Raw genomic sequence first — 23,818 nt, forward strand, 5'->3', positions numbered from 1 at the left:
CTTTTAATGCTCCAGCACAGTCGTGCCGAGCGTGTTATTTTGGAAATGTTGAGCTCACCTTTTGCGGAGCGCCTTCCCCAGAGATTTCAGGAGGTGCAGCAGGCATTTAAAATAGAAGAACATGTGAGACCTTGTTCTTTCCAAAAGGCCTGAGCATGCACTTGCATAATATTCAAATGTTATCCCTGTAATTACATTAGGTTTTACTTGCCACAGTGAAAAGGAAAAAAAAAAAAACAAAAAACCCACACAACCCAACAAGCTCAGATAGAATTTCACTTTGCAGACACTGATATTTCTCCTTTTTAACGTTTTATAGTTAATACTCCTGAAGTTTTGAACTTATGAATTCAAAGGACTGGTTCTTAGGCTGTTATCTTGCAGTTTATTATTTATCAGCACGGAATCACACGTGCTTGGGAAGCTAAACCGATCACTTAGGCTCACAAAGACGATGTAAGAAAGCCCAAGCTGACAGCAGGCCCCTGTCCTCCACCTCCTCAGGGAATGGTGGGGTTGGTCTGCAGAACTGATGTTTGAGGAAACTCTGCAAATCCTGACTTTTCAGCCCAAATCAACACCTGGATGCACCTCACCCTGCTCCAGATACAACCCACTGCCTTGCAGCTCCTGCTTTGTGCCCAGGAGTGGGGAAAGCCCAGCGAAGCCTAGGAAGTTAGTTTGGCAGCTCCCAAAACCTGGTCGCAGGCTCATTCCAAGGAAGCACATCCAAAGCCTGGCTGGTTGCTCCTGGCCACAAAACAGGTTGACTTGTTCTCATGGCAGAGGTTTTAAAATCAAAATGTTAGCCTTAAAAAGAAAGAAGAAAAAAAAAACAGAACAACAAATCAAAAGGGGTTGAACTGGATGACCTTGAAAGGCCCCTTCCAACCCAAACCATTCTGTGATTTTTCCAGACTGAGGCCTTAGATTGTGTTAGGGTTTACATCTGGAAGCTAGTGGGAGATTTATGGCCAGTAGCCATTAGAGGCAATCCAGGCTGGTCAGAAATGCTTTTTCTACCCCAATTGATGCATTGAGCTTGGTTCAGCCGAAGCTGGTAATTTAGCACCCTTGATCAATCAATTTCTTGCTTCCTCTAAGAAAGAAACCTTGCAGGGGTTTTAATGCAGCTTCTCTTCCTAATCTGCTGCAGGTGTTGTATTTCCCCAATATAATCCTGAATAAAAAAAAAAATAGTTTTTCATCTCTTAAATAAAATATTCTTAATATCTAAACCTCCTTCAGCACTGACAGAGCACAGGAAAAGCAGTTGGCATTACCTCTCTTTAAAAGCAATGTGCAATGTAGTTCAAATTATGTTTTTTTCCAGTAATGAAGGGGGAAAAATTGATTGTTAACAAGAACCAAGCCCCAGAAAACCACCAGCACAGTCATTTTTAAAGTCAAACACACAAGTTGTGCCAAGCCAAGAGGGAAAAAGGTTTTTCTGCTGTGCTTTCACACAACGGGGACCTCAAGGCTGTTGAGAAACTACCTTTCCCCTTCAAAATAACCAGCAGTGGATTAAAACTTGGCTTTGCCTGGGCAGCAGTAGATTTCCTGATGGAGGCATGAGGGGATCTGAGGGGTGTGGGCCATGAGGTTCTCCTCGTAGCACAGGTGGGACCTTTTAGGAGCTGGTCAGTGCCTGGATTTACCACACAGCATTGCAGAGGGACATACAGAAACCCTGATCTGACCTGTTAATTAATGAACCCCCTCTGCTCTGCTGAGACCCCACCTGCAGCACTGCATCCAGTTCGGGTGCCCCTGACACAAGAAGGACCTGGAACTGCTGGAGAGGGTCCAGAGGAAACCATGACGATGCTCAGAGGGCTGGAGAACCTCCCCTGTGGAGGCAGGCTGAGAGAGCCTAGAGAAGAGAAGGCTGCAGGGAGACCTCAGAGCAGCCTTCCAGTACCCAAAGGGGCTCCAAGAGAGCTGGGGAGGGACTTTTGCCAGTGGCTGGAAGTGCCAGGATGAGGGACAATGGCTTTGATCTGGGAGAGGGGAGAGTGAGACTGGAGATGAGGAAAAAATTCGTGACAGTGAGTGTGGGGAGACACTGGAACAGGTTGCCCAGGAAGGTTGTGGGTGCCCCCTCCCTGGAGGTGTTCAAGGCCATGTTGGTTGAGGCCTTTGAGCAGCCTGGGCTGGTAGAAGGTGTCCTTGCCCATGGCACTAGAACTGGATGATCTTTAAGGTCCCTTCTGACACAAACCATTCTATGAATCTATGAACACAGAAGTAAATGGAACTGGGGGAGCTGAGTTGATTTTGATTCTCTTCCCTGGTACTGTAGAATTTAAAACTTGTATTTAAGGAAGCTACTTTTGGAGAGCTTTCAGCAGGTAAAAGCCTGTTGTGAAAATAAAGCTTAGTGCTACGTGGAGCTGCTTATTGTAAAGCTTTCCTTTCAAATTGCCTCCACAAATGGTTACTGCGAGTCCCAGTGATGTTTCCAAGTGCTTTTGGGTTTAATGGCACCACTTCATCTATCTAACAGCCGCTCCATGCCTTTCCTGGGACTGCAATTGGTGGCTTACCCACAAAGCAGAACCAGCACCACTGTGCTCAGACTCACCCTGAAGCTCAGCACTAGGCTCTGTGCAGGTGCCCTGACACCTTCCCAGCCAACCAAGTGACTAATGACAGCGACAGACAAGCCAGGCTTGACTTACAGGACCACAAAACTCCTTCTCTAGAGCTGTTGGCATCTACAAAAGACAGACAATTAAAATCTGCTAATTGAACACCAAGTGGATCCAAGTTGTGAAGCTTCATATTGAGGAGGAAACCTTTTGTCAGTGCAAGAGGGTGGGTGTCAGGAGGATAGGTCCAGGCTTTGTTCAGTGGACAAAGGGTAACAGGCATGAACTGGAGCATAAGAAATTCCATCTGAACACGAGGAGGAGCTTCTTTAATTTAAGGGTAATGGAGCCCTGGTACAGGCTGCCCAGGGAGGTGTTGGAGTCTCTGTCTCTGGAGATACTCAAAACCCACTTGGACATGTCCCCATGTGACCTTCTCTAGGTGACCCTGCCTTGGCAGGGGGGTTGGGCTGGATGATCTCCAGAGGTCCTTTCCAATCCCTACCATGCTGTTATTCTGTGAGATGGCAAATCCAAACAGCAACAGTGCTGGGCCAGAGAGGTGTTGATTGTGTGGAGAAATGCTCAAGTCCATGATCTCCCACACCAGGAATCTGCCTCCCCATCAAAACAGGTAAAGAAAAGAAATTGGTGCAGGAATGAAGAAGAAGGTCAAAGAAGGTCTTCAAAAACATTTGACCATTTTGTATTTACACAGCTTCTTGCTCGTATGCAAAGTATCAGACTGATGCAAATGAGCTCTGCTGAGTCATGGCCAGACTAAGGGGGGGTGGGGGGGAAGTTAATTTAAAATGTGACCTGAAAACTAAACATGAGGGAAAGAAAAAGAAAAGAGAAAATAAATCCTGCAGCTTCTGAACCATGTGTGGAATGTCAGGGCACCCAGTTAGGGGACAGTGCATCAAGGTAAGAGAAACACTTCCAGATTAATGATTTAAATTAAACACTTCAAAAGCCCAAATTATTGCAACTATCAGATAAGGAACAGCAAAAAAAAAAAACAAATCTTTTTTTCATTACAGCATCTTTCAATGGCTTAAAAAGCAAAGTCTTTGCCTTATTTAAAATCAAAGGTGCAGCAGAGGAGAAGGTGGTGGTGGTGGGGGAAATCTGCCTAGCAGCAAAAGCAGCTCGGGGTTTATTTTATATGAAATCAGACTGTATCGATGAATAGGAGAGGGTTATTTAGGTCAAGTCTAAGAGATAATTCCTCTGAATATTTTGGGGTTTATTCTGCAGAGGTTCCGGTTCACGACTGTAAAAACCACGCATAGATTGCCTGCCTCTGCAGCAGCCCTCATCTTAACCCCGCTCCTCCCAGCACCCAGGAGGCTGTGGGGAGAGAAGCTGCTGGGTTACTCCAGAAAAACCCCAAAACAACCAACCCAACTTTAACCTTGGCCTGCAGTTCCCCCTGCACGGCGCTCTGGGAGCCTCTTTCCGAAAGGGACAGCTGAGGCTGGCTCAGCCAAGGGTTTGGTGATAAGGGGATAGATGTGGAGCGAGGGTTATCGCTGCCCTCTCTGCAGCTCCGTCTTGCGCCTGTGCTGGTTGATGCCTGAGTGCCACTCGTGCCTCTCCTGCTCTCAGGAGGAAGGCAAAGTCCTCATCATCATTGTGGTGTCACTTGGGCGTTTATCTTCAAAGGCCCCCGTCCTTACAGAGCTGAAGTGGCAAAGGGAGGGAAGCTGGGAACGAGGACTTTGGGCTGGAACCGTGGCCACACCAGCAGGACTGCAACACACAGCTCCTTAAGGCAAGCACGGAACCTGTGGTGCTCAGAGGTGCTTTGACACCTCCCTTCTTGCACTAAGGGAATGGGTTGGCTTGGAAGGAACCTTACAAAGTCATCCAGTCCAAGCCCCCATGCACTCAGCAGGGACGTGCCCAACTAGAGCAGGTTGCTCACAGCCCCAAACAATGTGACTTGGAAAGGTTCTAGGGATGGGGCAGCTCCCACCTCTCTGAGCAACCTGGGTCAGGGTCTCACCACCCGCAGTGTCAAACATTTCTTCCTGGTCCAGGTCTCCTTTTAGTTTAAACCTCGGTGTTGCTGGGTGTTGCTGGGCTTTGGCAGCAAGATTGCTGTCTTGGATGGTGTGGTGCCTTCAGCAGCACATCACCCAACGGATTCTGGGGTTAAGGAACCTATTTGAGTCTAAGCCTCAGCCATGCTGTTTATTGCTAATTACATCCTTCCACTCGTGCATTTTCCTGGCAGCTTCTCACCCATCCCCCTCAGTTTGGGTGAGCCCTCCTGAATCATAGAATCATTTAGGTTGGAAAAGGCCTTTAAGAACATCCAAGTCCAGCCACTAACCCAGCACTGCCAGGTCACCACTAAACCATGATCCTCAGCACCACAGCTACACAGCTTTTCAATCCCTCCAGGGACAATGATTCAACCACTGCCCTGGGCAGCCTGTTCCGGGGCTTGACAACCCTTTCAGAATAAAATTTGTTCCTCATGTCCAACCCAAACCTCCCCTGGTGCAACCAGAGGCTGTTTCCTCTTGTCCTATTGCTTGTTCCTTGGGAAAAGAGACCAACCCCCAGCGGGCTCCCACCCTCCTTTCAGGGAGTTGTAGAGAGCAATGAGGTCTCCCCTCAGCCTCCTTTTCTCCAGACTAAACACCTTCAGGTCCCTCAGCTACTCCTCACCAACCCTGTCCTCCAGACCCTTCCCCAGCTTCATTGCCCTTCTCTGGACCTGCTCCAGCACATCAGTGCCCTTCTTGGAGTGAGGGGCCCAAAACTGAACCCAGGATTTGAGGTGTGGCTGTTTGAGGCGTGTCCTCAGCAATGCTGAGGCAAAGCCTGGAGGAGAAGCATCCCTGACCAGAGGCTGTGACCCTAAGTGGGCGTTAGGAGAAGGAAAAAAATAAAACCCCAAGCAAAGAAGGGAGCAGCAGCTGGAGGAGAGTTGATGTTCTGCCGCTCATGGACTTTGGGTTGTTTCCTCTCTGTTTTTCAGGCCCATGGCTGGTGGTTATAAAACAAGCAGCGTTTCTCTGACCCGGGAGTCAGAGACATTACCTCATTGTCACGGGGTCAGTGGCAATTAGACAGCAGAGCCCAGCCAAGCAGTGCCGCTGGGTACAATCGGCTGGGGCAGGCTTAACCTTTCCGGTCAGCGCTGCTGCTGCGTGGGGACAGCCCGGTGGCACCGCACGGCCCCGGCCAGCCGGGGCCTGGCATCTTAGTGGCAAGAGCAGGGGCAGAAGAAAGGCCTTTCCCTCTCAGAACCCAGCCCAGAAGGCCCGGGCACGCTTATCAGCGCATTCATTACAAGTCTGCAGTATATTAATTGAGGCTGGATTATTGCCTGCCTGCCTGCCTGAGATCACAGAATCAGAGAATTGTCAGGCTTGGAAGGGACCTCAAGGATCATCCAACCCCCCTGCCATGGGCAGGGACACCTCACACCAGAGCAGGTTGCTCACAGCCACATCCAGCCTAGCCTTAAAAATCTCTAGAGATGAGGCTTCCACCACCTCCCTGGGCAACCTGTGCCAGTCTCTCACCAACCTCATGGTGAAAAACGTCTTCCTAAAATCCAGTCTGAATCTCCCAATTTCTAGTTTTGTTCAATTCACACCAGTCCTATCATTCCCTGCCACCCTAAAAAGTCCCTCCCCAGCTTTATCGTAGCCCCCTTCAGATACTGAAAGCCACAAGGAGGTCTCCTCAGAGCCTTCTCCTCTCCAGACTGCACAACCCCAACTCTCTCAGTCTGTCGAGCAGAGCAGCTCCAGCCCTCTGCTCATCCTCATGGTCCTTCTCTGGACACCTTCCAGCACCTCCAGGCCTCTGCTCATCCTCATGGCCCTTCTCTGGACACCTTCCAGCACCTCCAGATCCTTCTTGTAATAGGAGACCCAGAACTGGACACAGATCAGTTCTGTCTCCCCTGGGAGTTAAAAATTAAGTTTGTTCCCCCTGCAAAAAAGGTGCAGTAAGGACTGGGTGTAAGGCAGGGACAATAATTTGCAGCCATCACTCATCCCTGGTTACCGTAAGCGTGGCGTACAAAGGTCAAGGGCTGGGTCAGCAGCTGTGCACAGCACAAACCAGCTCAGCAGGGAGAGGAGGCTCAGATTCACCTGCAACTGGAGAAGGTGAAGGGATGGTGCCAGCTCCTGCCTTCAGCACCCCTCAGCAGCTGAGCTGTGCACTCGAGGGTGTTTAGAACTGAAGCCAGCTGCTTTTCCCTTCTGGAGGTGGCAACCTTCTTGTTTCTCATCATTTAACATAGGATTCTTCATCATGCACATCCCCTGTTGATGCACAGAATGACAGACTGCTTCGGGTTGGAAAGGACCTTAAAAAATCATCCAGTTCCGACCCCCAGGGAAGAGAATCAAAATCAAATCAAAATCAACTCAGCTCACTCAGCTCCATTTACCTCTGTGTTCATCAAGTCAAACAATGGTTTGGGTTGGAAGAGACCTTAAAGCTCATCCAGTTCTGGTGCCATGGGCAGGGACACCTCCCTCCAGCCCAGGTTGCTCAAGGCCTCATCTAGCCTGGCCTTGAACACCCCCAGGCAGGAGGCATCCACAGCCTCTCTGGGCAACCTGTTCCAGTGTCTCCCCACCCTCACTCTCCAGAATTTCTTCCTCATCTCCAGTCTCACTCTCCCCTCTCCCAGCTCAAAGCCATTCTCCCTCATTCTTTCACTTCCAGCCCTTGTCAACTGTCCCTCCCCAGCTCTCCTGGAGCCCCTTTGGGTCCTGGAAGGCTGCTCTAAGGTCTCCCTGGAGCCTTGCCTTCTCCAGGCTAAACCTGATTCAGACTTGACTCACAGGTCTGTGCCATGCAAGCCAAAACATGGAAGAGCAGCTGGCCCTAATAGAGCACATGTCAGAGTCACCCCCAAGCAGACGGCTGAGCTGCCAGCTGAAGGAGGTCGGTCGCCAGCTTCCCACTGTTATTCATTATTGACTGCGAGGGTTTGTCAGGCTGGGTGGGCAGGATGCTGTGGGAATGCACGCAACAGGAGCTCTGCCTCATCCTGGCTGCCAGCCAGAAGGGCTTTCCTCCTCCATGTTGTCACTGGTCCCTCTGATTCATTCTGTCTGCCCAGCTTTGCTCTTGCACCACCTCTGGGTTGTTGGTTTGTTTTCTTTTGCTCCAGGAGAACTTCATGTTCTGCCTGTTTGTTTCTCCAGTGTAATAAATTAGGGTTTGGCACAGGCTGAGATAACCCTGCTCTCCCAAGGAAGGAAACTGGGAGACAAGTGAGGAGGTAGCACTGTAGGTATCTCACACACATCTAAACTTAGAATCATAGCATTGTTTGGCTTGGAAAAGGCTTCAAAGCTTCATCCAGTCCAACCCTCAACCCAACCCCACCATGGCCATCAAACCATGGCCCCAAGTACCATGGCCACAGCTTTCTTGAACACCTCCAGGGATGGGGACTCCACCACCTCCCTGGGCAGCCTGTGCCAATCCCTGACCACTCTTGCAGCAAAGAAATTGTTCCTCATCTTCAACCTAACCCTCCCCTGGCACAATTTCAGGCTATTTCTTCTCCTTCTTTCACCTGATGCTTCAAAACTGAACCCTGTGTTCAAGGTGTGGCCTCACCAGTGCCCAGTAGAGTGGCACTACCACTGCCCTGGTCCCTGCTGATCTAGGCCAGGGTGCTGGTGGCCCTTTTGTTTTGCAGTTCCAAATTAGAGTGAGGATATGGGTAAGGAGCAAGGCTTTTTCCTGTTGTCCTGTCAGACTGCATATTAGAACCACAGGAAGAGCGGGAATCACACTCAACAGAAGCTCTGAAGCACAAAAACCTGAGAGTTTCAGGCCTTACCTTGTAGGCACCAACTCAAGCCCAAGTCTGGTGTCTCATTTCCTAGGCAGGCCTTGGGGAGGGAGGGGTGGTTACTTGTGGGAGGCTGGAGAGCCTCCTGCAGTAGCTGCAGAGAGGTTTGGCCTCTGGTCAGCAGGTGCCACAATCTGAGCTGCTTCTCTCCATGCTGTGTTCACAGCTGGAGCTCTGCCCAGGGGCGAGGTGGGAAGCAAACCACAGAGCACGCAGGCAGCAGCCTGGAAGAGCCACTCAGAGCAGTCCCAGAGCAGGAACTGGGGGCAATGCCCTTTCATGCCTGGCTAAGATTTCCATCTAGCTCTTCCAGGTAAAAGCTCTACCTGGCCAGATACCCCTGAGATAGGAGCTCCTTCCAGGTGCACTCCTTTGAACCCTGTAGCACTTGACTCTCCCTCAGGTTCTGCTCTGTGGCACAGCAGCCCTGCTGTCCGTGCCTGCTCCTGGCAACAAGGCAGCAGTTTCACTCAGTACTCACTAAAGCAGCATCTGAAACACACAGGGCTGCTCCCTGGAGAGCTGGCAGCTCTCTCTTCAGCCCAAAGAGTGCCACCAGATACAAAGCAAGAACAGTTTCAGAAGGAGCTGGTGGCATCCTCCCTGCTCTGGCTGTGGAGATGGTATTTGGAAGGTGGGCACCACCAGAAGCAAGGGGGGGCCTGAACCATTTGTAAATCATGTTGTGCCCACCACATTTCTAGTGCCCAGCCTTCTCCCTGTTGTGCTGGGACCCTCCATGTTCTGAATGGGTGAGATCCCCTCCTGGCTCTGCAAACGTGCCCTCGATCAGAGCACACAGATGAAGGCTTGGAGCCTTGGAGGCTTGTGAGATATGAGGCACTGAGTGTGGTCCCAGCCTAGCCTGTCCCAAGGATGGCAGTAACTGGGTGCATGGGACCCAGCCAGGGCTCCCAAGCTGCTGCTAGGACTCTTTTGGCTGATCAGTGCCAGAGTGGGGCTCTAAGTGACACAAGCAAGGGGTGTGAGCCAGCATGAACACACTGACACAAATCCCCACTCACCTTGGTCCTCACAGACTCCTCAGGCACACCACTGTTCCCTGTGATATTTGCCTTGGGTTCTTACCTGCAGCATCCGGGAGCTCATCCAGTCCCTGCTGGCTTTGAGCCTTCAGGCTGGAGCACACCAAACCTGAGGCAAACCCAGGAGCTGCCCAAGTGCAGCAGCTGCCATGTGCCCTTTGAGAGAGCTGCTGGGGCACAAGGAGAAAGTCCTGGTGGCCATTTCTCACTGCCAGTATTGAGTTAGCTGTCAGAGCAGGGGCTGCTTTATTTGGGGTGGTGCAAGCCAGCTCCCCCTTCTTCAGGGCCACCCATCCCAGCCATGCTCTGCACTGCTGCCAGTGCTGTTGGCTCTGTGCAGAAAATCTTCACAGAGCCATGAAGAAACTTAGGAGTGGCCCTGATGGCTCTGACATCAAAGGCATGGTGAGGAACCTGCATTTCCATCTCTCTTCCCAACATTTACATTGAACAGGTTTAGGAGGCCACCATTTCCTTCTGTTCCTCCCACTTCCTAATTTTAGGAGAACAAAAAGGAAAGAGCAACTGCTTGTTGCCAACCACAGACACACAGCTTCAGGAGAAAGGCTGCTTGGTGGAGCAGAACAGGATGTCTGGCAGCACCCTCAGGAGGAGCCCATCCTCAGCATTTCCCTGAGGAAGACTCATCCCACCTGTCTAGCCCTGCCTCTTTGAGGTTGTCCTCAGCTCTACTCCTGGCTCCTTCCAGACACAGAGCAGCCCTAGGTTTGGGGCTGTCTTCAGGGGAAATTCTGATTTCCAAGGCCTGCATTTTGGGATTAAATACCTTAATCCTCCTGTCAGCTCTAGATGCAAGCAGACACGATCCAGACTGCTCTCTGCAAATCTCTCCCAGGCATTGAGGTGACCTTTTGTACTGGAATGAGATTCAGTAGCTGCAGAAATTACAACTAAAAGCAATAAGGACATTTACCAGGAAAGACAGTCGAGTCCTTGGGGCACATGGCAAAGGTCTACTCCAACTTGGTTAGGCTGGAAAAGACCTTTAAGATCATTGACTCCAACCATTGGCTCAACACTACTAATTCCACCACAGAACCACGGCCCTCAGCACCACAGCTACACAGCTTCAGGGATGAGGACTCCACCACTGCCCTGGGCAGTCTGGTCCAGGGCTTGACAACCCTTTGGGGGAAGAAATTGTTCCTCATGGCCAACCCAAACCTCCCCTGTGGCAACTTGAGGCCATTTCCTCTCCTTTCCCTTGCTGCCTGGAGAGCATCTTCCTCAGCTTGCTGTTCTCAACCTGACACCCTTCCTTTTTTCAAAAACTTCATGTTTTTTCTTATTTTTCCTTTTATTTTCCTTTTCCTTTACTCCCCCCCTCCCTTCCCTGTTTTTCCCTCTTCCCTATTTTCCCCCCTCATCATGTGCTGCAAAAGCACTACAGGCTTTGTGCATTTTCCTACCAGCTCTTAGGGTCCAAATCAGCATTTTCTGATTTCTTCCTGCAAACTCTCCTAGGTGTAATTCCTGGGAGATGAGTGAAGATGCTGAAGAGACAGCAATGTCGGTCTGATGAGGAGAGGCTGAGAGCCCTGAGGCTGTTTAGCCTGGAGAAGAGCAGCCTAAGAGGGGATCTTACTGATGCTTACAAGGGTGGATGTCAAGAAGGGGCCAGGCTCTTCTCAGTGGACCTGTGGGGGGCAAGAGGCTGGGGTCAGGCTCTTGTCAGTGGTGTCCTGTGATAGGACAAGGGGCAGTGGATACAAACTGGAACCCAGGAAGTTCCATCTCAACATGAGGAGAAACTTCTTTGGTGTGAGGGTGCTGCAATCTGGAGCAGGCTGCCCAGAGAGAGGTTGTGGAGTCTCTTTCTCTGGACACCCTCCAAACACACCTGGATGTGTTTCTGTGAGACCTACTCTAGGAATGACCCTGCTTTGGCAGGAGGGTTGGACTGGATGAGCTCCAGGGGTCCCTTCCAGCCCCTGCCATTCTGATTTTATGACTCAAACTTCTCTGAACTCCTTTGATTTGCTGAGGAGCTTTTCTCAGAGCTTTCTTCCCCCCTCCATCCTTACTCAGTTCCAAGTGTCCCACTCAGCACCCTGCCTGCAGCTGCTGCTGTGAGCACAGCAGAAGCAGACTCTTCCAGCAGAAGCTGGAACCCTTGGCTGTGGCATCTCCCCCGGGCACTGCAGAGCTGAATTTCTTTCTGACTCAGCCCCCTGGCAGCAGGGCTGGGTTGCACCTTGAGAGCCCTGCTCCGTGTTTGCCCTTCCTCCCTCCCTCTGCCTCGCTGGGTGCCAAGAAGGCTGCGCTGCCCTGGGCGGCAGAAGGGCTCTGGGGCTCCCTGCACAGCTGAGCTCTGGAGGCACATTTGTCACTGCAGGTTCTGCTGCTTGTCATCTGCAGAGGTGAAGAGGCAGCTCTCCCCTCTAACAGGGGGAGAGTCATTCCGAGAGGCAGCCACCCACAAAAACCACAGACAGGCTGCTTGACTCAAAGCTCAACTCCAACCACTACTTTGCCATGCAAAACTGGTGGAGTTTTGGGTACTTTTTGTTAAAAATGAAATCTTGAGAGGGGTTTTCCAGCATCCTCCTGAGTTACTAAAAACAAATCCACTGCAGCCTGCTGGATGGGACAGCTTGGTTTACTTGTGGGTGGTTTTGACATTCAGCTCATTAACATGTTTAGTCTGCAAGGAGGTTGGAAAGGTAGTAAATTAAAAAAAAGTACAGAATCAGAGAATTGTTTGGGTGGGAAAAGCCCTCTGAGATCATCCAGTCCCAACCACCAACCCAACCCCACCATGGCCATCAAACCAGGGTCCCAAGTGCCATGGCCACAGGTTTCTTGCACACTTCCAGGGATGGGGACTCCACCACCTCCCTGGGCAGCCTGTTCCAATCTTTGACCACTCTTGCAGCAAAGAAATTGTTCCTCATCTCTAACCTAACCCTCCCCTGACACAATTTCAGGACATTTCTTCTCCTTCTATGCCCTGAGACTACGGAGAAGAGACCAACCCCCACCTGGCTGCAACCTCCTCTCAGGGAGCTGTAGAGAGCAATAAAGTCTCCCCTCAGCCTTCTCTTCTCCAGGCTGAACACCCCCAGGTCCCTCAGCTGCTCCTCACCAGCCCTGCTCTCCAGACCCTTCCCCAGCTTAACTGACCTTCTCTGGGCCCCCTGAATGACCATTTTGGAGTAAGGGCCCCAAAACTGACTCCACTATTCAAGGTGTGGTCTCACCAGTACCCAGTGCAGGGTCATGATCATTTCCCTACTGCTGCTGATCCAGGCCAGGATGCTGGTGGCCTTCTTGGCCATGCACAGCTTCTCTCGAGGTGTTAATTCCCTCTGTCTCTGTGCAAGGCCCAGTTTCACATAGGTGGAGTATTTGTACTGATTTTACTCCAAAGATCAACATCTCCTCCTGACCAAGTCAAGAGATGAATGCCACAGGTCTGTCTGTTTGGCAGAGTCAGTGCAGAGGTTACACCCTGCACTGTTCAGGGCCAGCAAATTCACAGCTCAGGACCCAGCTTCCATCACAGCATGTGAGAACCTGGGCACGTTGGCTCAAGGCCAGGAGTCTCCAGTTAAAACAAGGAGCCACCCAAATCAGTCACCAGCAGCTTAGGGCCCCTTTGTGTCCCAGGCTTCAGCAGCTCCCTGATGTGGTATTAATTGGGAGGTTTTGGCATGGGTGTTGGTCAACAGCCAGCTGAAGAGCAGCCAGTGTGTGCCTAGCTGGCCAGGAAGGCCACCAGCATCTTGGCTTGGATCAGCAGTGGTGTGGCCAGCAGGAGCAGGGCAGGGATGGTGCCCCTGTGCTGTGCTCTGGAGAGGCCACAGCTTGAGTCCTGGGATAAGCTCTGGGCCACTCACTCCATTGAGCTGCTGGAGCAGGTCCAGAGAAGGAAAACAAATCTGCTTGAAGGGTCTGGAGAGCAGCAGCTGAGGGACCTGGGGGTGTTTAGTCTGGAGGAGGCTGAGGGGAGACCTTCTGGCTCTCCACAGCTCACTGGAGCCAGGTGACTGTTGGTCTCTTTTCCAAAGAAATAAGCCACAAGGCAAGAGGAAATGGCCTTAAGCTGCAGCAGGGGAGGTTGAGGTTGGACATGAGGAACAATTTCTACTCCTAAAGGGTTGCCAAGCCCTGGAACAGGCTGCCTGGAGCAGTGGTGGAGTCTCCATGCCTGGAGGGATTGGAAAGCCCTGGAAATGTGGTGCTGGGGGAACGTGGCTGAGTGGTGACCTGGCAGTGCTGGGGTAAGGGTTGGACTCAAGGACCCAGAAGTCTCTTCCAACCACACCAATTCCACGTTCCTATAGGTGTACTTCACAGGCATCCTTCCAACACCTTACTTTGGGCAATCCTACAGCCACCTGGAGAAGCAGCCAGCAGGTCTGTGGAGCACAGACACAGCAACATCTTCAGCTGGTTTTGCTGGAGCCCTGCAAGTGAAAGTCCTTCAAATAAGTTTCTCTTGTTCAGGAGCACAATGGGCAATTTACCCTCCCTTCTTCAGCAGGTCCTGGGAGCCTTCCCTGGCCTGGCAGAGAAGCTGAATTGTTCTGTGGAGCTCCACGATGACCTCAGCATCAATACAGACCCTATTTATGTACTTAAGGTCTCCATTTTGAGTCCCTAAGACTTTAACCCCAACTCCTTTGTCCTGTCTTCTGCCAATCTGCTGCCACATTGAGGCTGAGGCTTGGAATTTGCCACTGTGGCAGCAGTGGAGCCCTGATTTGCTTGGCCTTGGTTAGCACAGCAGCTGCTTTGTTAGCCAGGGAGCTGCTCCTCCCCACACTCAGCCCTTCATGCAAATTGGAGAAAGCACAGAGAGCCTTCCCCTTCTCTAGGGCTTGCCATTATTAGCACTGTGGGCAGGTTCTCTTTGGTTCCTTCCTCCTCAGGTCACTTTCATTTTCACCTCTTACTGGAAAGACAAACCATATCACCTTACCAGCCTGAACACACAGCAGTGCTGCTGGAAGACCTCTGATGGGGTGCACCAAGAAAGTGTGTCCAGAAGGTCTAGGGAAGTTATCCTCCCCCTGTACTCTGCCCTGGTGAGACCTGTGTAATACTGTGTCCAGTGTTGGGCTCCTCCATTCAAGAGAGACAAGGATCAGCTAGAGCGAGTCCAACAGAGAGCTACAAGGATGAATGGGGGACTTGAACATCTCTGCTGTGAAGAAAGGCTGAGAGCCCAGGGGCTGTTTAGTCTGGAGAAGAGAAGGCTGAGAGGGGATCTGATCAATGTCTATAAATTATGTCTATGGATGATCTCTGCAGGTCCCTCCCATACTCTGATGTTCTGTGATCCTTAAGGTCCCTTCCAATCCAAACCATTCTATGAGGAACCTGCAGAAATCAATGAGTTGTTAATTGATGGAAGAGAAGAGAGCAGAAGGCTTCCTCTGCTGCCCAGGAGCTGACACAGCCTCTGCTTGGGCTGCAGAAGCAGCATGACCATCCAGAGCCTCCCCAAGTCCCACAGCACACTTTGCTGCCCAGGGGGGTGGCTGTGCTTGACTTCAGCTGTAGCTGTGCCAGGGGGTGAAAGAAAAACCCCAAGCTATTGCATTTTGCATCTCCCCACATCTCCTGGGAGAGGACAACCACAGGGGAAGACACCTGATTGTGCACAGCTGATGCCACATGGATCAGCACACACAGCAGGGGCTGTGCCCTTCCTCAACTACCCAAAGGCTTTGCCTTTTGGAGGTCTGCTGAAAACTGTCTACAGCTCCCTGAGAGGAGGTGGGAGCCAGGTGGGGGTTGGTAACAAGTGACAGGATGGAAGGAGATGGCCTCAAGTTGCACCAGGGGAGATTCAAGTTGGACATTAGAAGATGGGAGGGAAGAGTAGAAGAAACCTTTGCATGGGACCAGGCTTCCAGACCTGATCATCTCATCTGCTTAGAATGGGGAAATGACCTGTGCTGGAGTGTCCTGCTTCTTTGAGACACCCTTAAATCATGAGGCAATGCATGAAGGGTCTGGAGAACAGGGCTGGTGAGGAGCAACTGAGGGAGCTGGGGTTGTTCAGCATGGAGAAAAAGAGGCTGAGGGGAGACCTTCTGGCTCTCTACAACTCCCTGAAAGAAGATTGGAGCCAGGTGGGGATTGGCCTTTTCTCCCTAGTCACAAGTGATAGGATGAGAGGAGATGGCCTCAAGTTGCTCCAGAAGAGGTTCAGGTTGGATATCAGAACAAATTTCTTCACTGAAAGGGTTTGTCAAGCCCTGGACCAGCCTGCCTTGGGGAGGCTGAATCCCTATCCCTGGAGGTGTTTCAAGAGGCAGAGATACAGAGCTGAGGGCCATGGCTTAGCACCAGCCTTGGGAGAGTTAGAGACTGGTTGGACTGAATGACCTGAAAGGACTTTTCCAGCCAAAATGACTCTGTGACTGTGTTCTGTGTTTCTCTCCTGTGAGTGCAGGATGAAGCAATGCTGAGAACTCACACAGATGCCCTCTGGAGCCGCACTGCAGCCTCCTCCCTCTCACCTGAGCGGTGAAGACTCTGGGAAGCCAGACAAACATGCGTGGGTCTGCTTGTCCCTGGTGGCATGCAGGGAAGGAGTGAGTCAGATCCTGGTGTCTGCTGCTTGGAGAAGGTGAAACCCTGCTCTTCCATTGCACAACCCTCAGGCTACACCTTGCTGGGAGCCAGTGGCTGGAGGGAGCAAGGAAGACAGATTGGCCCAGGGTAGGGATGGAAACTACACCTGACTCAAGTCCCAGTAAATCTGGCTGGCAGGCTGCTGGGCAGGCTGCCCTCTGTCCCTCCATCCCCCCTCAGTGTGACGTTTTGGGGTGACCTGTGCCAGGGAGGCTCACCCTTGGCAGACAGCTGTGTGCACTCACCAGATGCATGAGGATTAACAGGACCAGCTGGGTCCTGCTGCATCCTAATGGAGCACATCATCTGCAGGGCTCCCGCACCGAGCTGGTTGTGGCTCTGACACACTCCAGGCTGAGGAGGATGAAGAGCCTAAAACATACTGGGAAGAGGCTGAAGTATCCGCAAAAGGGCTGAGGGAACTGGGGTTGTCAGCCTGGAGAAAAGAAGGCTGAGGGGAGACCTTCTGGCTCTCCACAGATCCCTGAAAGGAGGTCAGAGCCAGGTGGGGGTTGGTCTCTTGTCCCTAGTATCAAGTGACAGGACAAGAGGAAATAGCATCCAGTTGCCCCAGGGGAGGTTTAGGTTGGACATTAGAAGGAACTTCTGGACTGAAAGGGTTCTCAAAGCCTGGCACAGGCTGCCTGGGGAGGTGGTTGAATCTCCATCCCTGGAGGCGTTTCCAAGAGGCAGAGATATGTGCTGAGGGCCATGGGTTAGCCCCAGCCGTGGCTGGGTTGGACTGGATGATCTCAAAGGCCTTTTCCAGCTGAACCGATGGTGAGTGAGGTTCCTGGGGCTGGAAGAGGAAGGATTAAAGGTCCAACCTCTAAGAAAGGTTGGAAAGAGCTGGGAAAAGCATCCTCCTTACCTGTGAGGTCCTCACAATTCAGCTTCCTGTGCTGCAAGGGGCAAGCATGACAGCAAACATGGCCAGAGCCCTCCTTGGAGGAGGCAGACAAACCACCAGCAGCCTCTGACTGTCAAGTCTTTTGCATCATTTATTTAAATACCTATATTTATGCATTTACAAATTTTCATAGCTCTGTTTGTAGCCTTTTTTTAAAATTTTATTTGTTTTTTGCCTTTTTTTAGGTGTGTGTTCTTTTTTTGTAGACAGTATTGCAGAGAAGTCAGCTTCTGTAAAATGAGGTCCATGTATAAAACTATGCAACGGATTGGAGGAAAAACAACCAAACCCCATTTCCTTTCATACTCTCTCTAGAATCAGAAACGAACAAAAAAACCCCAAATGACCCCATGGAGGATGAGGGAAGGGGAGGAGGAGAGGGGAAGGGGTGGGATGGACCAACCTCAACCCCAGTGGCTCTCTCACAAGCATTACACATCAGTGCTCAGCTGCAGTCCTAAGGGGGTAGAGCTCAGGGCTCACTGGGTGCAATGCCTGTTTGCTACGAGCTGTGGCAGGCACATAGGTCTCCAAGGGAAAAAACCAAAAATGTAAAAGGATCCTTCACACTGAGGAGGCAAAGCCTGGACGACCTCCTGATAGGATTTTAGGTGTGGTGGCACAAGGTGGCCACAGCAGGCTGTGCAACTTCGCTTTGCATAAAAAGTTTGTTGTTTTTTTCTTTTTTCCCTTTAAGAAATCTTTAGCGTTAAAAGAACCAACCAAAAACCAACAACACAAGCCTGGTGGTCTGAGCTCTTCTTCCATAGCCTCAGTACTGCAAAGAAGTCACTTGGAAAAGAAAGAAAACAAACCAAAAAACACCACAAAGCAATCCCTCTCCTGCTTTCCTCAGTTGGAAGCTCCAAAGTACACGGTCTGGCTTTTCGACGGCAGCACCTCTGGCAGGAAGAGGCAAGCAGGGGATGGCATTTGCAAGGTATTTACACAGCAAGGTACAAAAAGGTCTGAGGGGATGAAAACCAAACCATCCCTCACACCCCCACTCTGCAGCAGCAGCAGCAGCAGCCTCGTTCACACCGGGGATGGGATGCCTTTGGATTACATTGGTAGTCACGCAGGGGATTCCGAGAGGGGCCAAGCTCCCTCCTGCAGGAGCCCAACTGACAGAAGGTGTTGGGGGGGTTGCATAAATCCATATTGCACAATTGTATAAAAACATAAATACTACCTACTCTAGCTTGCCTTGGCTTGAAATGCCAAACAAATCACACCTCACCACCTCAAATCTTCTTTTCAAGTGCAATTCAGGTGCTCTCTAAGTCCTTCCAAGGGAAAAGAAACAACCCAAACCAAAAATCCCCCCAAAACCAACAACAAACCAAACCCAAATGGCTTTTTCTTTTCTTGCTCCCCTTCCTCCCCCCCTTTATCTTTTTGGGGGATAGTTTTGGCACAAAGTTGAACCTCCCATGAGTCTTAAGGCCCAAAGGGCTCGCCCCAAGCCGGGGATGGTTGCAGTCATTTTACACACAGGAGACACCCAGGGTATGTACAAGGTGAACCCAAGGTAGAGGGAAGCAGCCTCAGTGGTGGCATCTGAGCTCTGGGTTACGATGGTTGGGGGCTGGGGAGCCTCCTGGCTCAGGCTGGTTGCTGTGGGTTGACGCTGATCGGCGGAGGGTGGCCCAGCAGCCCAATGCGCTGCTTCTGCTTCCGCTGCTCCGTCATCTGCAAGAGGTAACAAGTCTGATGGTCAGGACCAGGCACTCCCTGGGGGCAGCTCCCCTGAGGAGCACCTTCTGTGCTTGGCCTTCACCCTCTGACACTCATTGCCAACAGCCAGCACTCCTCTGCCTGCCCTGCCCAGCGCTCAGACTGCCAGAGGCTGCCATGGCCCCATCCGGTGTTCTGGGGGGGACACCCAGGAGCTGGCTCCTGCAGCTGGCTGCTGCTCTGCATGGAGATGGCTGGGCAGAGCCAGGCAGGCAGCTGGCAGCAGCCTCTCCCCTGTTGTCTATAAGGGCTCCAGCCTGCTCAGCAGCCCTGCAGCAGCAGGCTGGGGTGAGCTCGGGAGGCAGGCTGGGAATACCCCTGGTCTTTGCTGGAAGTGACTGCTCAGCAGCCAGCCAACATCCCTCCCCATGTGCCAAAAGACACCAGGGCAGGGAGGGGAGGTTAACCACCCCGCTGCCAGCCCTCTGCCGCTGCCTCCCAGCAGCCAAAGCCACACTTCTGCTGCTTGTTGCAACCACAGCCTGAAACTGGATCATCCTTTTTTCATGCCTGACGCTGACCACCTGCCCCACTCCAGCTCCTCAATCTATATTTTCAAGCCTTGGGAGGTTTCTGGCATCTTCCAGGAGCTGACACATCCCATCAGGAGCAGCTCCAGCGTGGGCAGGGTCTCCAGCAGCCAGGAGCTGGATCACTGCACACTCCCCACAGCTCTCTCTGTGAGTGCATCGTGGCCGTGAAGGAGCCGACGCAGGGGATGGCTGCTAGCAGCCCTGCTGAGGAGGAGGCCAGCACAGCTCCTCAGCCCTGAACAGCAAGGCAAGGAAGCCAAGAAGACCAGTGGTCATCTGGGAGCACTAAGAGTGTGACCAGCAGGTCAAGAGAGGTTCTCCTCCTCCTCTATTCTGCACTACTAAGGCCACATCTGGAGGACTGTGGCCAGTTCTGGGCTCCCCAGGTCAAGAGACAGAGAACTATTGGAGAGAGTCCAGGGGAGGCTGCAAAGCTGCTGAAGGGCCTGGAGCAGCTCTGTGAGGAGCAAAGGCTGAGAGCCCTGGGGCTGAGAGCCTGCAGAAGAGCAGCCCCAGAGGGCATCTGAGCAATGCTCAGCAAGAGCTAAAGGAGCTGTGGGGGGCAAGAGGCTGGGGACAGACTCTGCTCAGTGGTGCCCAGGGACAGCACAAGGGACAAGGGGCACAAACTGGAACCCAGGAGGTTCCATGTGAACAGGAGGAAAAAATTCTTTGTTGTGAGGGTGCTGGAGGCCTGGAGCAGGCTGCCCAGAGAGGTTGTGGAGTGTCCTTGTGTGGAGAGCTTCCAGCCCCCCCTGGGCATTGTGCTGCTGGGCAAGCTGCTGTGGGTGCCCTGCTGGAGCAGGGGGATTGGACTGGAGAATCTCCAAAGGTCCCTTCCAGCCCCTACCATTTTGGGATGCTGTGAACCCAATGTTGCTCCTTGGGCACCCAGTCTCCATTGGGATCCCACACACCCTCAAAGCAAGGTGCAAACAGGTCCCTGCTGTGTGGTGGCACCAGCAATGTGCCCAAGCGGCTGTGTTCACATCCAGCTGCTGCTGCTCCTTCCCTCAGCTGAGCAGAGCAGCACCCAGGAGTGCTGGCACTGGTCAGACACTGACCTTGGGCCTGGAGTTCACTGTGGGGAATGAAAGTGGCCAAAAGAGGCAGTTCTGGACAAGCCCCAGAAGGCTCCTCCATGTCCCCCAGCACAGCTTTCACTTGGGCTCTGTGTAATTAGCCTCCTGTAACCACTGGGCAAAGGGGTGGAATTGCTCTGGAACCATAACTGAAGTGGGCTGCAGCCTGTGCCTCTGCTCAGCTCCTGGCTAAGGGAGGCCAGGCTGCTGTTGTACCTTTCCAGGAAGGTGACCTGAAGGACAAGTCACAGCTCCCAGGCCTCTCCAGCATGCTTCTGATTTCACAACCACCTGGTAACTCTTCAAAGGCAAATGGGAGCTGGAGGAGAGGGCTCTGTCTGTCTGCCCACTGGTCTTGGACACACATCAACTCCTGCTCTGCTCCACTAGCTGGTGGGAGGTTTCTTAACTGTTTCTAAGAGAAGCCACAAGTTGGATATGCAGAAAGGCAATGAGGACTTCACTTGGAAGCTTACACTGATTAGTTTCAGTGAGCAAACCAAGAGCCTCCATTTCACACAGCCCAGAAACTGAGCCAGGAGCTGTGGAATAAAAAATGGAAAGATAAAAGGGCAAGGAAAAGGAGTTCCAAGAGGTACTCTGTCTGTGCTGGCAGCATGGAAGGCAGCTGGGTCCTGGGCTGCATCCAAAGCAGGGAGAGCAGCAGCACTGCTGAGACCACACCTGCAGCACTGCCTCCAATTCTGGCGTCCCCATAGGACACAGAGCTGTTGGAGAGAGCCCAGAGAAGGCCACAAAGATGATCGTAAGGCTGGAGTGTGGGGACAGGCTGAGACAGTTGAGGCTGTTCAGCCTGGAGAAGATAAGGCTCTAGGAAGACCTCAGAGCAGCCTGCCAGTACCTGAGGGGCTCCAGGAGAGCTGGGGAGGGACTCTGGACAAGGGCTGGGAGTGCCAGGATGAGGAACAATGGCTTTGAGCTGGGAGAGGGGAGAGTGAGACTGGAGATGAGGAAGATCCTTGAGAATGAGGGAAGGAACACACTGGCACAGGTTGCCCAGGGAGGCTGTGGCTGCTCCCTGCCTAGAGGTGTTCAAGGCCAGGCTGGATGAGGCCTTGAGCAAGCTGGGCTGGTAGGAGGTGTCCCTACCCATGGCAGGGGGGGGCTTGCACTGGATGATCTTTAAGGTCCCTTCCAACCCAAGCCATGCTGTGTGCAGGAAAAGGGATAGTGCAGCATGGTGGAGGTCATGTAGGAGATTTGCCTTTAAAATGAGTAAAGCAGCTGAGCATGAGCAGAGAGAGGAATGCCAACTGCAGTGCTGCTGCAGGACATGACTCATCCCACAGGGTGCCCAGTGCTTGGCAGAGGGCACAGGGCTGTGAGATGGAGCAGCTTCAATCTCCACCACATTCACCTGTGGAGTGCTGCACAAAGCTTCACAGCTGCAGCCACCTGAGAGGCCACAAGGGCTCTGCAGGACAGGGGTGGCAGGGGAGCTGCCAGCTGCTGCAGGAATGCTGACAGGAAGGAAAAATCCGAAAGCAAGGGGGCTGGAGTTCAGCTGAGTCCAGCTGGGCTGGCTGAGAGTGGCCAGGACTGCGCAGGTGCACGCTGCCCAGGTCCAAAGGCTGGGGCTGAGCTGGAGTGAACCCCAGGAGCAGGGCATGTGCCAGCTGCCTGAGCAGGGCACAGACACACCACCAGCCTGCTCAGATCCAGCCAGCCTGAGCAGCAGCTCCTGAGGGGGGGTCAGGCTGGCACAAGAGGACCATATTTGTAGTGACAGGACAAGAGACAGTGGATTGAAGCTAGAGGAGGGGAGATTGAGGTTGGAGAGGAGGAAGAAATTCTTGGCAGTGAGGCTGGGGAGACACTGGCACAGGTTTCCCAGGGAGGCTGTGGCTGTCCCCTCCCTGGAGGTGTTCAAGGCCAGGTTGAATGAGGCCTTGAGCAGCCTGGGCTGGTGGGAGGTATCCCTGCCCATGGCAGAGGGTTGGAAGTGGCTGAGCTTGAAGGTCCCTCCTAACCCAACCTATCCTATGAATCCTGAGCAAGAAGCTACCAGCTACTGGAGATGCCTCCCACTCCCTGCCAAGGGAGCTGCTGGATGATGGCATCTAAGTCCCTGCTGCTGCAGACTACTAGAGGGTGGAATCTTTTTGCACAGAATTCCAGTGGTCAAGATTTGCATGGCTGTTGGTGCACCCCTGGGTGAAAGCCTGCCCAGGCACACTGGATTTCAGCTCCTACCAATTAGCCTCCAGAAACCTAATGAGCTTGGGAAGCAAATGAATGGGAGGCTTCCCCCTTTCATGACAAGAAAATAAATACAACTACAAAGTTCCCTGAGTGAGTTCCTTTTCCTGGAGCCAGTTCCTGAGCGGGAGGAGGGATATTCTGGGTTTGTCATGCCATTGGAGCATCCTGCAAACCTGAGCAGCAGCTCTCAGTAACGGTGCTTAGGGGAATTCCTAAAAGCTATCACAACATTAATGAAGCTGGTTTCCTCTTTTGCTTTTACAGTCAAATAGCTCTCTAAAAGCTAAATCCCTCATTCTTGTTTTCACAAAGAGCCAGGAGGCTTTTTAGTGCTTGGTCAGCCAAGAGCTGCAAGCTTCAGAAAGGAAATGTGCTCTGATGCAGAGCTGGCTGTGGCTGATGGAAAGCCTCCTGTGGACTGCAGACCACTTTGAGTCAGCCCCTTCAGCTCAAAGGGGCAGGACACATACTTCAAGATAATTGTTTCCAGGCACAAGAGCAAACCCACTGCCCAGCAGGCTTCAGAGCCCAGACAGAGGAGCAGCTGCCTGCTCCAGAGCAGGGCCACAAGAATGAGCTGAGGCCTGGCAGCCCTGCCCTGAGAGGAAAGGCTCAGAGCTGGAGGTGTTCAGCCTGTAGAAGAGAAGGCTCAGGGGGGAGCCTCTCACCATGGAACAGCACATAAAGGGTGGCTACCACGAGGATGGAGACTCCCTTTTTCCTAGGAGTCCCATGGAAAAGACAAGGGATGAGGCAGACAGGTCACTGCTGGGGAGATTCCAGTTGGACTCCAGAAGAAAATGTTTCCCCATGAGCCCAGTCAGAGACTGGAATCTATTCCCAAGGGAAGTGGTGGATTCCTCTACACTGGACAGCTTGAAGACTCAGTGCTGGGCCAGCTCATTTCAACTGCACCATCATCTAGAAAGCTTGGAGCAGATGATCCAGGGGTCCCTTCCAGGCTGGCATGCTGTGATTCTGTGATTCTATCCTCAGAACCAAGCAGAGCAAAGTGTCCATGGCCCAGCATGGGAAAGCTACTGAGAGCCAAGAGCAGCAAGGTTTCTGCTGCCAGGGCCACAGGTTAATCCCCTCCTGGTGCCCCATGGGGTGCTGGGTACCAGGGCCCAGCTTCATGGAAGGCAAGGAGCTGGAATCTTGGGCAGACTCAGGTCTCCCTGAAGGTAAGTGGCTCAGAGGAAGGCAGCCAAGGCAGAGCAGAGCTGGGAAGCA

General features: G+C 52.4%; 1 protein-coding gene across 1 annotated transcript in view; it reads right to left on the minus strand.

Moving 5' to 3' along the window:
* Positions 1-18,615: 18,615 nt before the first annotated feature.
* Positions 18,616-23,818, minus strand: part of ITPR1 (inositol 1,4,5-trisphosphate receptor type 1) — a 183,029-nt gene continuing 177,826 nt past the window's right edge. Inside the window, exon 55 of the mRNA XM_054387579.1 lies at positions 18,616-18,702. Within this exon, the coding sequence (XP_054243554.1) occupies positions 18,616-18,702 (87 nt within the window). The remainder of the gene's footprint in view (positions 18,703-23,818) is intronic.

The sequence above is a fragment of the Indicator indicator genome, chromosome 15 (assembly GCF_027791375.1).
Source record: "Indicator indicator isolate 239-I01 chromosome 15, UM_Iind_1.1, whole genome shotgun sequence".
NCBI classification, from domain to species: Eukaryota; Metazoa; Chordata; class Aves; order Piciformes; family Indicatoridae; genus Indicator; species Indicator indicator.